This window comes from Leptopilina heterotoma, unplaced genomic scaffold (genome assembly GCF_015476425.1).
Source record: "Leptopilina heterotoma isolate Lh14 unplaced genomic scaffold, ASM1547642v1 Lhet_350, whole genome shotgun sequence".
Classification (NCBI taxonomy): domain Eukaryota; kingdom Metazoa; phylum Arthropoda; class Insecta; order Hymenoptera; family Figitidae; genus Leptopilina; species Leptopilina heterotoma.
The window spans coordinates 602890-620993 of NW_025111032.1; the positions used below are offsets into that span (position 1 = coordinate 602890).

General features: G+C 27.7%; 1 protein-coding gene across 3 annotated transcripts in view; it reads left to right on the forward strand.

Annotated features, from left to right (window-relative positions):
- The window catches only part of LOC122505215 (fat-like cadherin-related tumor suppressor homolog), a 535247-nt gene that overhangs the window by 462562 nt on the left and 54581 nt on the right, over positions 1–18104 (forward strand). For all 3 annotated transcript variants that reach the window (XM_043616706.1, XM_043616703.1, XM_043616704.1), the window contains exons 4-5: positions 10072–10178; positions 11231–11435. In XM_043616706.1, coding sequence (XP_043472641.1) covers positions 10072–10178; positions 11231–11435 — 312 coding nt within the window. The remainder of the gene's footprint in view (positions 1–10071; positions 10179–11230; positions 11436–18104) is intronic.

An 18104-nucleotide genomic window follows, 5' to 3' on the forward strand; every position in this document is an offset into this window, starting at 1 on the left:
CTCTGTTAGACGAAAAAATTGTCCAGAACGAGTTAGAGAAGGATAAACAATGTACTTATTCTTCTCTAACTCTGTCTTTTGTTTACAATTGCGATTATTTCCTCTACCAGGGTTGGTTAACTAACAAAAAAATTGTTTTTATTGATTTTTGTTGGTTAGTTGTGGTCACTTGACAAAAAAGTTACCACCAGGGTTGAGTACTGAAACCTTATATTTTAAAGGTCTATACACACCAAATTCGCAAATAAAAAGAATTTAGAAAAGGACAGTGATACATTTGCATTCTTTTCTTTCTCACGCCATTTGGCAAATAATAAAAAAGTTAATTACATCTTCGTCCTTTTCTATCTCATTTTAATTCCTCTAACAAATTTATTATCCTATGGCCATAATGGCAATGTTTCCAAGCAAGTTTATATTTTGATCCGAAAAACATAAAACAAATTTCTCAACATAACCTAAATTTACCAACAGATCACAAACATTCTTCAGTTATTAAATTTTGGAATACAATTTCAACTTCAAAGAGGCAATAATTTTAAATGGATTGTTGCTGTTAAATAATGCAGTTAATTAAATATCTAATTAATATTTTGTGTAGATGCAAAAATAAATTTAAAATACGCCTTTGAATACTAATGAGATTAATTACAAACTTTTCATTACATTGTTAATTGAATTATACTTGATAATTTCCTGTGCTTATTTTTCATACTTATTTTTCATTTTCTTGTACAACATTTCTGTAGAAATTAATTAAATCCACATAAATTAAGGTTTGTTTACAATTCTATATTTTACAAAAATTATGTTTAGCTCTAACGGAAAATTTCTCGTTCCATTGGATCCAGCCTATTAAATTCTGCATCTGATTCAATATATATATAAAATTGTCAGGGTGAGGAATGTTCAATTTAATAAAGGAAGGCAAATAAAACGAAAACAATCGGACAATGAATAAAACCAAAGATAGTAGTAACAAAAATAATAATAACAAAAAATAAATAAATAATAATAAAAATCATAGTAATAATAGTAATAATTTGAACTTGAGAATGTTAATAGAATAGGATTTTCTCATTTTTATCGTTGTTGCTTTGAATTTCCAATATTGAAAAAAAATGCGCTTAACTAGCCACATGGCGATACAGGAGCTTCCGCTCGAGCCCAAACCAATTAGAGCAGACTTTACTGACACGCTGCTCGTTAATTAAAGTATCACCGGCAAATCTATTTTCACCGTTATTGAATTGATTTTCTAGGCAATATGACTGGGAATAAAAAAAAACCCGTATGAATAATCTCACTAAAGGAAAAATAGCATCAAAACCACGTGAAAACAGTAGATGAAATATTTACGCAATCATTTTTCAAGCGAAACATTCCTCGTGTTACAATTCGTATAAGTCAGATTTATACAAATTGATTACATATTTGGATATACCAGACATTTTTTTTTATTTTTTAAAAAAAAATTTAAAGATACACTAACTTAAATAGTATTATTTAGAAAATAATTTTACACTCGGATTATTATTTTAACTAAGGTTAGAATTTTTATATATTTTTAGTGTTGATAATAGTATAGGCAACAGCGGCTCCACCTAGTATTAAAATTATTGCTTGCAACTTTGTATATTGTAAATTTACCTTTATTTACTGAGAAGTTAGTTCTAAAAAACGCCACTGGTGTAATTGCGTTTTGTACTAACTGCCCAACCTTGCCTAGAGGAATTTTTTAATTTTCTTTTCACCAGGTTGGATAGTAGACGAGAAGTTGAAAATTTCATTCAGCAGTGTTAGGCAGTTGCCAGCAGAATTGTAAATGTGACCAGTGGCACATTTGGGTAGTTACCACATAAAATTGTAATGGAACGTCCACAATTCACGTAACAAAGAAATCATACTCTCCAACCTATGATAAAGGGTCATTCACACCTCTAGGCCCCAAAAAAAATTTGTCAAATAGCCAAATGCGCCATTTTCTGTTGACTGCCCAACCTTGTTTATTAAAATTTTAAAAAAGTTGCGAAAATTCCAACCAGCAAGGTTGGGCAGTTAGAAAAAAAAGCTTAAAAAATTTCCTTTAGCAAAATTTAAACGGGACCTTGTTTCAAGTATTAGGTGAAAAGTGAAATATATTATTTTAAAATTAACTCTCTCGCGAGATAAATATATATATTTAAGGAACGCAATTCGTTCGGGTTTGTCTTTATGGATGAGACTGCAGCAGGCCACCCAAGAAATAAAATGAGACCACTCGACAATAATAATCTCTAGGTTCTCGGCCATTTACACGATCCTCTTCAAGTGTCAGCTTAACTGGCTTTCATGTTTCATCTACTTATGTGCGATGAGACAGGCAGCTTCCAACAAATGACGCGACTCGACGCGTGCTATTCTCTCTTCCAAATATCTTCCCCCCTCAGACATCTTCTTATATCACAAAAAAAAGACGCATCCCGATTTTAATTTGAATATTATTGATGTTAATAATAAAAAAAATAATTTTACGATTTTTTATTTAAAGGAAGTAAATTTGTTTGTCACTGTTGAAATTAGACGAATGGCATACATGCAGTTACCTGTACAACTTAAATTCTTCTTTGCTTCATTGCAAATTTGCCATTATGTAATACTATGTAACGTCCCAAATGCGTCATTTGTCAAAATGTCTGTTTGACAACTACCCAACCTTGCCAGATGAAATATCTTTTTGTTATTAACTACTCAACCTTGCTTTAACGAAACTTACGAAAACTACACTCAAATGCATGTATGCTGTCCTTCCGGTTTGACGGAATTTTGAAAAGTGTCATTTGTAATGTTTTTAGTTGATGACATTATACAATCGTTACGCCACGAACTAAAAATTATAGAAATGACACGAATTTTCAATATTCCGTCCGACCGGTAGGACCGCATATATGCATTTGATTGTAGTTTTCGTAAATTCTGTCAAAGCAAGGTTGGGTAGTTGATAACAACAAGTTAAAAATTTCATCTAGCAAGGTTGGCTTGTTGCCAAAGAGACATTTGACAAATGACGCATTTGAGACGTTGTGCATTATTAAATAATAGCAAATTTACAATTCTAAAAATGTATACAAACCATAAGGACAGCATATAACCAGTTGCCTGTAGATAACCAAAAATTAAAAATAATCCGTTTGCTCTAAATTTTGTAAAAAATTATGGCCAGTTTACACTGCAGGATAAAAATATGAATATCCCAGACACCTAACCTGAAATAATTATTTTTAAAAACTCATTTTTAATGGAATCGTTCTATTATTTCAGGAGCAATAAAAAGTATATATTTACAAATAAATTTGACTTATTTTCATTTAAATATTCAAGAGCATTCGACGTGAATGTATAATAGTTTGGAAATTATTTATAGGATTGCAATTCGTGTGAAATTATTTATTAGTGACATAATTTGTATGAGAGGGTGGTAGTAGGGAGAGAGAGAGAGAGAATTATTAATCGTTTGGTAATATCTAGAGAGAATCGTTTATTAACTCTTGTGTGTTCTGAGCGTTGCGCGTCGCTCGATCTCAATGGTTATCACGCGCAGATGCAGCTTTTGAGGTGAGCAACAATCAATTTCAACCGAAAACTGATATTGAACCCGCGCGCGCGAACCACGGGGTGGAACCAATGGGGGTTCCCTCGATTGTTCCTCGCATAAATCCTTCTCTCCATATAAATTTACCGTGACCTACGTTGCTTTATATGTGTGTGAGTGTGCGGAGCCCCATTGCATTTTGCCTACCACAATCGACGCCGAAACGAATTCGAATATCCGCAATTAAAAGCCGGATAATAGGGGCAATGTATCTTTTCAAAAAGAGTATACAAGGAACAAAAAAAAATTGTAGCTGTAGTTTCCCCTACATTTCCATGTTATATTAACGCTAATTAATGTTCATTTTGGTTTTTTGCATTGTTAAATTTGTTTTGTAGACTGACCTTAAAAAAATTGGGATTTTTCTTGTTTCAAAGTTTAAGGAGCAAGAAATTCTTGAAATGAGATAGAAAAGAATGGAGACATCTCTTTTTTCTCAATACTCTGTTCTTGTAAATTGGCCTTAATGTTGAAAACCGCGTCATTTCTATCACAATTTTAAGTTCGTGACTAAAATGATAATTTACCACGAACTAATAATATAATAGTAGAAATGCCACGGTTTTAAAAAATGTATGCAATCCGCAGGATAACATAGAAGCAGTTACCTGTATTTTAAGTTTTGATTACACTTTAATAACCTCCCAAATGCGACAACTAGTCAAATGATTAATTTTGCTGTCAACTGCCCAACCTTGCTCGACGACACATTTGTCAGTTTCGTTTTGTAAAGTTGGGGATCCCCAAAGTTGAATAATTGACAAAAGATATTTTGTCGAACAGGGTTGGGCAGTTGAAAAATCATTGAATAAAGGCTAATTTACAATTCACAAAATTGAAAGCAAGAATTTAAGTTGTAGATAGAGCAGGTGTTGCTAATACTAACATTTTGGCGCCAACTTTAAAATCTAAAATATCAAACCTACTTATAAATTAAATAATTATTAATTACTTATAAATTAAATAAATCCATAATTGTAGGTACTAAAATAATCAGTAATAATTAAATAACAGACTATTTCCCAAATTCACAGATATCGACAGAAAAAAATTTTATCTTTCAATTTAATTTCTATTTTTTTGTTTATGTACCTATGGTTTTAGTTATCAACTAATCCTTTGATGTTATTATCACTGTAAATACATAGAAATGTAAATAAATATGGTTGAATAATTTTGATTTTGATCAAAGCCCATTATTAAACACACACTTTAGATAAATATACATGCATGTACATACATAATCTTTATTGTTGTATAATAAAGTATTTAGAATATAAAAGCTGATGGAAACTTTTATAAAAATCAATTTTCCTGTTAGCGCTTTGCTATTGTGTTTATCAAAATATTTCACGCACTTTAACGATATTGTTGTAGTTATAAAATGAAAATTATAAAATTTTCACGAATTATTCATGAAATTCATAAATTTATATTCCTTTATAGATATTTATTGTCTTGCATATTTAATTTATTCTCGCGCCAGTGCATTAAAGGTTCAATAATAGAAAAAAGGAGAAACAAAAGTCTGAGAAATAAATTATTATTAAGTAAAATGTCAGAAAACAAATAGCTCCAGAGAGAATTTATTTCTCTTAATTTATGTTTAAATAAATTAATAATAAATTCATTAATTAATAAAAAATGAATAATAAATAAAAAATAAATATTAAATACTAAATATAAAATAAAATGAATAATCATAAATAAATAAATAAAAATGCAAAAATTAATTATTATTATCGTTATTTAAAAAAATAAAAATTTGTTTTAAAGAAATTCTATTTAAATTCCTTTTATAAAAGAAGAAAAATTTCTTTTATTAATTTTTTATTTTTGTTTTCGCCATACTGCTAAATTGAAATTAATTCCTTAATATCGATAATTTTTTACTCACATAGCGATAGTGTTAGAGCGATAAAAGACGTCAACTTTAATATATTTATGTGTCGGCTGGCATAAAGATGCTCCCGCTTGACTCTTTTTATCGCTAATGAACCTTCATCGTGAGTTCATCGACATCGATATCAAATTTATGCAACTTTAACATAAATCATTTTTAAAAAACCGGAAGTAATATAATTCTTCATGACCAAAAAAAAATCTTATATCAATGAAGAAAATATAACCCTGCAAATTTTAGGTCAAACGGTAAATAGAATTTTCGTAATAGAGAAGAATTTATAGTCAAAAGTCACAGGTCAAGATAAACAAAACGAAATTGAAAACATAGATTAATCAATCTACTCTATTTTTGAGGTTATGTTCATAATTTTTAAATTTATTTATTATTCATTATTATTTTTATTTATTATTATTTTTCTTTACTCTGTTCAAGATGCGAACAAGAGGCATGTGAGAGAAAAGGACACAAATATATCTCTATCCTTTTCTAACTCATCCTTGACTTTTGCGAGTCTATTGTGCGTTGACCTTTAAATTCTCAAAAGTTTGTGGTACTTCTACACCGGTGTCGACAGAAAAAAAATGTCGAAATCGCGCTTAAACTCAGTTATAATAGTGTTTCTACAATAGCCCTAAAAGATAATAATTTTTAAGTGTGAAATTCACAATTCAATTGACGAACATAACCTCAAAATTTACAGGCCAATTGACTGTAAAATCTAAAAATTTGTTGTCAATTGTAAATAAGAAACATAAGTTACTGTTTTATACCTCTTAAAAACCTTTGAAAGTTCATTTCTATATAGTTTTATTATTTTTAAATCGAAAAATATAAGGTTATCTAGAGATGGTTGAAACTTTATTTCAAGGTAAATTTTTATCAGCAAGAAAACTTTTCAATGGAACAAATTTCTTTCTCTGATGAGGTGATACTTTTAAAGTTTCTTTTGTTGAAATTGCTTTTTTTTCTTATGTTATCAAGAACAGTTTATTCTCTCTTGATTCTAAATTGTATATTTATTGTCACAATTACTCTTTTATCGTTTTCTCGAAAATCAAGATGGCGTCCAATTCCGGACATTTCATTTTCCTTAACAAAAAAGCTTTACACTTTTTGGACGCAAAAAGAGTATTAAAAATAAAATAAAAATTGGAGTTTTTGTAAATAATAAAAGTTTATTTTAATGATTAGATTTAATTTATTTCTATATTAAAATAATAAATATTTTATTTTTTTATATTGAAATAAATAGAATTGACAATATTAATCAACCCGAGATAAGAAACTTGAAAAGTATTATTTTTATTTGAAAAAATAAGTAAATTAAAGTTGGGGGCCTAGACAGAATAATTTTTACATGAGAGAGAAAAAGACAGAAGTATCTCTTTTCTTTTTCTGGAAAAAGACAAACAGTATCTCTATCCTTTACTCTCTCGTGTAAATATTAAAATATCCGATTTAGAATTTTTATTCTCCTTACAGGTCTCTTTTAAAAAAAAATAGAACATGTCATTCTAATGGTGCGATGTATGTCCGATAAAATTTTCGTTTAAGAATTCAGACGTTGATTTTCAGCTTTAGAGAAAGAGAGGTTGAAATTGATGTTGTTCTAAAGTAAAAGAGGTTGAGTTTAAATTTCCATTATGAAGCGGTTTTGAAACAAGTGTGCTTTAGGAAATACACGGAGGGTGATTTTGCTCTCTATATCCCCTGTGCTCTCTCTTTCTCTATATAGAGAGGGAGAGGATAAAATCAGCATAAACGCATTCGAGGGGAACAGTGTCAGACGAATAGACTCCGGTTAGAACCACCTACTTGTGCTCAATTACGCGATGAAGTGAAACAACCATATCCCTCTTCTTATCCAAAGGGGAAGATCATTAAAGTTCATCCTTTAATATTAAGTTATACTCGTAATATATTTTGTCACATATATAACTATTTGTATGTCGAAAAAAATAATTTCACTTTTTATAAAAAAAAAATAATGTTTCGTTTTTCTTTATATTATTAAATATATAATTTTTTTTATTTCATTCTTAAAACAAATGAAAAAAAAACATTTTCTTAAAACATTAGATATGACACGACTTTTCAATATTCCGTCCGACCGGTAGGACCGCATTTATGCAATTGATTGTAGTTTTCGTAAATTCTGTCAAAGCAAGGTTGGGTAGTTGATAACAAAAAGTTACTACCCAAGCTTGCTAGATAACATTTGTAACTTTTTTTACCAACTACCCAACCTTGCTTTGACAAAATTTACAAAAACTACACCCAAATGCATGTATTCTTTCCTACCGGTCTAAAGGAATTTTGAAAAGTCGTGTCGTTTCTGTCTAAATTCTTTTAGTTCATGACATACGAATATACAATCCTTACGCCACGAACTAAAAATTATAGAAATGACCCGACTTTTCAAAATTCCGTGAGACCAGTAGGAAAGCATACATGCATTTGGGTGTAGTTCTCGTAAATTGTGTCCAAGCAAGGTTGGGTAGCTAATAAAAAAAAGTTACAAATTTCATCTAGCAAGGTTGGGAAGTTAAAAATTAAACATTTGAGAAATTACGCATTTGGGACGTTACACATTATGAAATAATGGCAACTTTACAATTTGCAGTGTCGCGACGAAGAATTTAAGTTGTACAGGTAACTGCAGGTTTGCACACCATTTTGAAAACGATGTCATTTCTATTATAATCTTTAGTTCGTGACTAAAATAATAAATAAATTTTTCCACGAACTAATAAAATAATTGTAGAAATGCCACAATTTTCAAAAATTTATGCAAACCGGAGGGACAGCATATAAGCAGTTGCATGTACTATTAAGGGTACAATAAAGGCCAATTCACAATACCTTTACGAAAGTTGTTCGCAAACGTGAAGCATGAGTTAGAAAAGGACTGACATATATTTCTGTCCTTTTCTATCTCCTGGATTCATTCTTACCTGGCTGTAAAGGTACTTTTACAATAGCTCGCAAATGCAAATTCAGCATTAATTCTTCAAAATTCAAAATGGCGGATCCAATATGGCGTTTTTTAAAAAAATCTCTCGGATTTACTCGAAAATTGTTACTTGGGGGTTTTCGGGGGCGCTGATTACGAATTCGACCTTAGTTTCTCAAAATCCAAAATGGCGGATCCAATATGGCGACTTTTTAAAAAAAAATCACTCGGATTTGCTCGAAACATGTTACTCGGGGGTTTTCGGGGGCGCTGATTACGAATTCGACCTTAGTTTCTCAAAATCCAAAATGGCGGATCCAATATGGCGCTTTATTTTCAAAAATCGCTTGGATTCGATCGCAGCTTCCTTCTCAGGGGTTTTCGAGGTCGCTGATTACGAATTCGGCGTCAGATTTTAAAAATTCAAAATAGTATCTCGAATACGACGGTAATATTTGTCATTTTATATATAATTATATATAAAAACAAATTAATTTTACTTCTTTTGTAATTCTTATACCAATTTTACTATTTTGAATATATTTTGATCAAATTTTCGTCATTTTGACATTTGGATGAGGTTTCTGGGAAAATTTTCGTCGATGGTAAACTGTAACGATCGAAGTATGTATACATATATATATAACGGACAGGAAGGTTGAAGATAGTAAAGAGAGATAGTATGAGATAGTATGTGGGAAGGAGGGCGAAACCTTAAGTATTATACGAGAGATGCGAGAACTTTACTCGAAGCAAGCCACATAATGCGATCACATCAATAATGATGTATAGTTGAAACCACATTCATAATGAATATATAAACTTTATAAAATGTACACGTAAAATAATATAATTTATTTCCATTCATTTCGCGATGAATATATTTGTCTCTATATTGTCCCACATACACCAATTTTTTTTTTCTTTTTCCATTAAATTTATTATTTTTGGGCAAAAAAAGCAGAGAATGAACCTAATGGATTTCAAAGGACAAATTATTATTTATCATTTTTTATTAAAAATTTTTTTTTTCTCTCCTTTTTCACCTTGATGATAAATTAACATTTGTAAATTTATATACATATAGGTATATATGAAAATGTGTTAAAACTTGCTTGACACGTTCAATTCTCATGAGAATAATAAACTCGAATAAAATTTGCTGTAATGAGAATTGATGATAATAATTCGTAATATTTACGAGTATTAATTTCTTGATTTATGACATTGGTGAAAGCGGAAATTCCATTTCGAAATTAATGTACAACTTTCCGCCAATAATGATAATTTGTTTTATATTAAATTATTTGTTTATTACATTTCAGGTTATTATTGCAAAAAAAAAAAACTGGTAATTAATGACAATTATCATTGTTTTTAATTACAAAAAAAAATTATTTTGTAATTTTATAATTCTTATAGCATTCATAAGAAAAATATTATATTATCGTTATAAACAATATAATTAAATGTAAAAAAATAAATTATAAAAAATATTTATTAAATTCTGGTTTTAATAATTAAAAAAATTAAAAAATGATGAAAAAATTAATTTTTGTTTTTCTTGACGTTTTGTTGCAGGAAATATAAAAACAAAAGCTGTTTTGGATGTGGAAACAAAAAGGGGCTACTGGCTGACGGTTTACGCACAGGATCACGGTGTGGTTCCACTGAGTTCAAAACAAGAAGTAAGTCTAAAATTTATATCCAGATTTTATCGTTCCCTCGCATCTTTGAAACAGTTTTTTTTCTTCTCTTCTTTTTGCTACCTTTCTTTCTATTTTACGATTTACCTCCTTCTTTTTTTATCATGTTCTTATTTTTTTTTCGACCACCTTTTCATCCTCAGTTCCGACAACCTTTTATTAACCCCCCTACCCTCCAACCACCCCTTCTTTTCTTTCTACTTCCTCTTTAAGTCTTTTTTTCTTTTGGTCATTTTTCCTCTATTCAATTTCTTTTGTTTTTCTCTTTTACACCTTTCTTTTCCTCATCTCTTTCTCTCTCCTTTCTCTCTCCTTTCTCTCTCTTTTTTCTCTTTTTTTCTCTTTTTTATATCTTAGGAATTTTTCATGTTTTTATATTTTTTTAACACTTTTTCTAAATTCAACCTCATTTTCTCTATTTATGTAGGGTATCTTAGAAATTTTTAAATCTAAAGTTTATTTTTTAAGATGCAATACTTTTTCTCACTTTATTGGAGAGAAATGATTTTAAATTCTCTTTCTTCTTTAAGAATTTTTATACTGTTTGCGATTTAATTATTTTCTTCGTTTATGGTTTTTACTTTTTTTAATAATTGAATATCTGCTGTGAGTGTAAATAATTTTTTTTTTTCATATTCTCATACTCTATTTGAAATCTGAAGTTTAAAAAGAATTCTTACTAGTATTCATAAAGCTGTCTCTTTATTTAATTTAATAACAAAAAATTTTTAATAACATCTTTCTTCTCTTCTTTCTCGTTTCTCAGTATTTACTTCTTTCTTTTTATTTTTACTTTCTAGATAATTATTTTGTGTTTTAATTTGAAAATTTTTTATGTTCATTGACAGATTCGTAATTTTTATTTTCTGTTTTACTTTATAGTAAAATTTTCATTTTTCATTTCCATTTTTACTTAAAGTAAAAAAATTACATTTCAAAGTGACGCGATTTAATGGTAGAATGAATTTTTTTTTTGTGTCCTTCTTTTCCAATAATTTGTGTTAAATTTAAGTTCTTTTTTTGTCTGTGTTAAGGTGTACATTGAAGTCTTGGATGAAAACGACAATATTCCTCTCACTGAACTGCCTGTCTATTATCCTTCAGTACCTGAAAACTCACCAGCTGGCGTGAATGTAGTTCAAATACGAGCATTAGATCGTGATGTTTCGTCTCAGCAATTCACTTTTTCTATCACAAGTGGCAATCCAGAAGGCTATTTTCTCATCAACTCTACGACCGGTAAGTGCCACTTGTCCTAACCACATATCTTATTTTTCCACTTATTTCCCCTTCTCACCTATATCAATATATATGACATTTTATTATTAAGAAATATTTTACTCTCGGATAAATCGAATTTTATTGAGTAATATAATATTTTTATTAATTAATTTCTTACTTCTGTTGTATAATATTATTTATGAGTTACTTTATGTTTCAAATTTCGCGCCAATATTAGCGTAAGCAATACCAGCTCCACCTACAACTTGAATTATTGCCTCCGACTTTGGAAATTGTAAATCTGCCTTTATAATAGAAGGTAACATCCCAAATGCGACACATAGATTTTTTCATTTTTCCCAACTGCCCAACCTTGCTAGACTTTTATCTTTACATTGCTTTACATGAAATAAAACAGAAGGAAAGACATTTCTATTCTTTTCTCTCTCATTCATAAATTTCGAATTACGAATTTTCAGTAATTAATTTTAATTTTGAACAATTTGCAAACAATTTGGAATAAATAAAAATATTTCTCATGGAAAAATTAGTATTACATTCGTCAAGATTGAAAAATTGTTATAAAAAGAAAATTTTAACAAATCGAATAATAAAGTTAAATTGAATTTAAGATTTTTGATGAAATTATTGTGCGGATGAGAAAAGAGAATTGACGTGTCCGGTCCTGTGGGGATCTTATCAAGGAAACTAAAGTCAAAAGGGTTGAATACGGTAAGGGCGGATACTATACCTCCACCATGATAACAAACGCATTTTCCCACAACCTTCGACCAGGTAAATTCTACAGTCGTAATTTCCGCTGCCTACCACAAGAGGGCGTGTCGCCTATCTGAATTCTTGATTTAGAATGACAAGAACGAAATTTCCGCATCTTTTTCGTCTGCTATAATCTTTTCTTTTTTATCATTCACTATAACTTTCTTAGAAAAAAAAAAATTTTTTTTCCAAATTTTATGTTAATATTAGCGTAAAATTTAATTAAGTCTCTGTTATTTTTCCCACTAATTCACTAATAATGTTAGTTTTTCCAAAATTCACATTTCGGGCGTTAATTTTGACTTGAGGTTTAAAGCTAGATGTGAACTCCCCTTTAATTGAGCAGTGGTATTTCGCGCGGAAAAATGTAGCAGACGACGAAAGCACGTTTTCAATATAGTTTGATGAGAGATGTTGATGAGAGAAGACGTCACGTCATTCGGAATAACAAAATTTATGTCAAAGAATTTTTTTCAACAAAGTGAAAAATATTTTAAAAGACGATTCTATTAGAATTAGAATTTCTTTATTTTGTCCCAGGAGAACTATGAGAACAACAATTGATTTACAACAAATACAATATATGTATATAATACAAACAGTAGAGAATTATACAGATCACGAAAAGAAATTTTAAACCAAAAGAATCACAGGTAATAAGGATTATAATGTCACAGAACAAAGTCGCAAGACTTGCAGCTTTAATACAATGAGCATCTTGATATAAAGATTACACCTAATATCTGAATATTTCAGTTCTAAACCTCCTAGAAACTTATGATATTCAATAGAATCTGATTTATCACAAGCATATAACTGTAGAATACAAATTAACGCAAATAAATTCTAATATAAATTATATAAGTACAGAATCAGATAAAAATTAATACAAGAAACTAAACAAAACAATTAAACTCAATCTTAAATAGTATTTCGAAATATAAAAATTATGTGAAATGAAATTTCGCAAACATACAAATTGAATGTGAATTAATTTTAGGTTATGTAGTCATTCAGAAGATTAATAATAATTATGACAAATAGTCATTCGGAATAACAAAATTTATGTCAAAGAATTTTTCAACTCAAACATTGTTTCAAAGCAGGATAATTCTATTATTTGAATATTAGGATAAATAATTATTCGAATAATTAAAAACTAGCAACAATTCGCGCGCTGAAGTGCGCGAGGCTAACTTCTTACTGCTTTTTTTAAATAAAATTAGCAATTTTAAAAATAATAGAATTTGAAAACTTTCTAATTCAAATTTTTGTTGAAAACACTAAAAAAAAAATTCAATTTTGGAGAAATTACAAATAATTGCAGAAATTCAACTATTTAAAAAAAATAAATAAATAAAATTCTTCTTATAAAATTCAACTATGTACAAAATTTGAAAAAAAAATTTGTAAAAATCCCAATTATCTTTATAAGTAACAAAATTCTTCTCCAAAGTTTAATTATTTTCCTAAATGTCAAAAAAATTCTTGTTCTAATATCAATTATTTTCAAAAATAAAATGCATTTTTCTAATTTCACTGATTTTCAATATCTACTATTTCAATAAAATTTCTCAAAAAAAAAATGTTAATAAAATTGTATGCAAACATTTAATTATTTTCATAAATAATAAAAATTTCACAGGAATTCAATTATTATTTTTATAAATAATAAATTTTTTTAAGGAATTCAATTATTTTCATAAAAAAATAATTTAAAATTCTAGAAAATAATAATTAAATTAAAATGATGAAAATAATTTTCATGAAGTTACAGTAACAATATTCTTATAATAATATAAAATAATGATTTTATTACTTGGTCATCTTTAATTATTATAAAAAATGAAGAGATCGATCACTCCGAGTCTTCGACTCAGAGCAATCGATATCTTCATATTTTATAACAAAATAATTTTATAAGTTGTTTAATTTAAAAAAGGTTTGAATTCGAAATTTTTGAATGTCTTAATTCCTTAAGGAAAATCCTGTTCCAAAAATAAGATTAAAAAAAATAGGAATTTCGCAAATATTTTTCTTCTTTCTTTAAAACAAAATAATAATTTTGTTAAAAAAAAATTGTGATTCATAAACAAAAATAATGCAAAATAAATGGCATTATTATTAACTTTTTTTATAATTTTTCTTTTCAAATATTTTCAATTTTAAAAATTAATATATTGAAAATCATCGAATTGTTGCAAAGAATTTAAAAAAAAAAATTTGATGATAATAGAATTCCTTCAAAGAATTTTATTATTTATAGGAAAATAACTGAATTCTCACAAAGAATTTTATTAAAATTTTTTAAAATCCTAATTAAATTTCTTTTGAAGAATTTCTTTGAATTTTTTTTTTAAAACTAATGGAGTTTCTTTAATAATTTTAATTGAAAATTTTGAAAGCATTTAAATTTTATGAAGAAGAATTTTATTAAAAGTGAATTAAAAATAATTGAATTCTTTTGCGGAAAATTTTACTAATATTTATAAAAATTGTTTTGAAGAATTTATTAAAATTTTTGGACATAATTGAAATTTATGGAAATATTTCAAAATACTTGAATTCATCCGAGGAATTCAATTAAAATTGTTTTAAAAATCATTGGATTTTTGTAAAGATTTTACTATTGAAAAAACAAAATTGAATATTGTTTAGAAAGATTTTACTATTTATAAAAAAATAATTAAAATGTTTCGCGAGAATTTTTAAAAATTTATAAGAAATAATTAAATTGTTATGAAAAATTTTATAGAAATATTTTTAAATAATGAAATTTTTTCGAGAAATTCAATTAAAGTTGTTTCGAAAATAATGGAATTTCTTTAAAGAATTTTTATTAAAATTATGTATATATTTAAAATCATTGAATTCATCACAAGAATTTTATTACTTTTTTGAAAATAATTGAATTCTTTCAATTTTTTTGACGAATATATTTAAAAATTGCATTGAAAGTAATTTAATTTTTATATAAAATTTTTAAAAAAATTTTTGAGAATAATTGAATTATTTTTAGAGAATTCTAAATTCTTGTTAAAATTGCATTTTATGGAAATTTTTGAAAATAATTAAATTCTTTCATGTAATTTTATTAAAATTTGATTAAAAATAATTAAATTCGTATATGAAGAATTTTACTGTATTTATAAAAATAATTGAACTTTTTCGAAGGATTTATTAAAATTTTAGAAAATATGAACAGTAATAATTAATTTTGTACTTAATAAGTGAATATTGTTTTAATTTTGATTATGAAATTATTTTAAAAATTTATATTTGAAAATTAAAAATATTTGTAATTTGCATAAGAATAATAAATTGAATATCACGTTCAGCGCGTAAAATTTTCTAGTAATAATATAATATACAATTAATCTAAAGATAACAAAAACAAAAGTATAAATAAAAGACAACTTCAGAGTGTGAGGGACAGAAAAAGTGAATGAATGCAAAAATGAAAGAACATTCAAATTAATATAGTTAATAGTTAATTATGTTCAATGGTATTTCGAAATATGAAAATTATGTCAAATGCTTCGATAATAAGAATTTCGATTTTTTGAAAATTATGAAATTGAAATTTGGGGATTAATCATTTGCCCCTTCTAAGTTTTCCTTTTTTTTTGGTTAATTTTCCCCCACGGAACTTCCTTTGAGATATTTTTCTGTTATTTATTAGCTAGAGATTTGACTTCTATTTTTGTTAATTTTTCAAGATAAAATCGACCTATTTTTTTATTTGTGACGAATAAGGGAAAAGCTTTAGGGGGTTTAATAATAATTCACCTCGACATTTAGTTTATAGTGAAAAGTAGACAATTTTCTTTCAAACTGCAAAATTCTTCGAAATTGTTACACAACCGCAGTGTATCTTTTCTGAACTGTGAAATTCTCCAAAGTCTTAGGATAAGCGTATAACGAACTTATTAATTATAATGTCAGAATTTTGAGAAATCTCAGGATCGATAAACATTTTAGGGGGTAGAGAGAATGTTAGATTTGGAAAGTTTCTGTTTATGAACCCTCGGGGGGGTTATAAATTCCAAATTGAAGAATTTATTATCGGCTGCTATCAACTATAACTTTGAAACACGATATAAAAATGAATATAGATAACTTGATGAATAGACTTGATGGATAATTATTTTAACTTTGTAAACAAATTTTCGCTGAATACTTTCTCTCCTTATTATGGTAAAGAAAATATTTTGCGAAAATTATTACGAATTTTTATTTTCTACTTCAACTGAATAAGTAGCGAGGTATTTTTTTTTTAAATTGAAAGAGGGAAAATACTTTTGTTTTGTGTTTTTGTTGAGATATTTTCTTGTAGCAACTAATGATGTGATTTAGATGATGTATAAGATAAATTTAACGGAGGTTCAGTCACCTTTGAAGAAGGTCGAAATCAAGCAACCAAGGGTGGCGAGTAACGATAAGGAGAAGCATATAGTGTTATTCAGAGGGGCTTATTGCGCACATAGGACCGAATTAGGTTACATAAATCTTGACCCCTTCGCTTAAAGGAACGAGGGGATGGATGTCACGAGAGATGTGTTTATAAATTTCTTCTTTCCACGCACCTCGTTTCATTTCATGAAATATAACCATCTCTGGATAAATTTATTTTTAAACCATTCCCCGAATCTTTTAACCTTTCTTCGAAATTTATCATAAAGAATTACCCCAACTGCGAGAGCTTATTGGTCAAAAAAACATAATTTCGTTTTCCACCTACTTTTCAACCTATCACCTCAACTTTTAAAACCAAATTTCGTAAAATATAGGTGCAGTTGGATAGTAGATAAGTTTCGGCAAAAAGGATTCTTTTTTGCACATTTAATAAAAATTCCCGCAAGGTTATCAAATTTACATTTAGATGAATCAAATATAATCTCTTGAACCATAAAAGATAATCTAACATAATCATATAGCTAGGACAAACTGAATTACATTTGCGGAATTATTATTATCATTATCATCATCATCATCATCATGATCATCGATTTTCGAATACGATGAATCGTAATCGTAAAATGTTGAAAGGGGCAGGAAATCTTGTTAGACACAAAAACATCGTTACGAGTAACAGAAGCCAACGTGAAATAGGTCTTTTAGTGTTAGACGTGATCGAATAACAAAACTTTACTACATTTACGTGCGGATATAAAGCGCCAAAGGGAAACTGAATTTAATATCAAATGGCTTCGTCAAAGTGATAAGCAATCGGCAGGCTTCTTTCTTAGTCATGTTATCGAGAGGCATTTGACCCAAAAAAAAAGAGAAAAAGAAAAAAAAATGAATTTCTCCTGAACAAGGGAAGCCCTATTCTTTTTCTGTGAAAAAAAAAGTGGTTGAAGGATCCTTTGTATTTTGCTACTCTTTACTTCCTCTGACATCCACTTTGACTTCGTATTTCCCTAGTTTTTCTCCAATATCGTTAGGTATTTGATATTTTTTTCCAGTTGGGAAATAGCCTTCTTGTTTTATACTGTACAATGCTTTTTTTTATTGTTTTATGAAAATTTTTTTTAGGGTAATTAGTTTTACTATATAGAATATACTTGTTATTAGGGTAAATTTTTTTTTTGGTGATGTTGATTTATAAAATTTGGTATTATAGTCTGTTTAGTTCTTATCACCGATTCTGTAAAGTACTTTAGGTTTATCTATTGATTGAAGACCCTTTTCGATAATAGGTTCAAATACTTTCACTAATAATTGATTTTTAAATTGATTTTTTTAAAAAAAAAATTTTTGATAAAATTCTAAACAAAAATTCAATTATTTTAATAAATAATAACTCATAGAAGAGTTTTGAATTATTTTTAATACTATTTTAAATTAATTAATAGAAAAATTCAATTATTTTCACTAATAAAGTTTTCCACAAGAATTCAATTATTT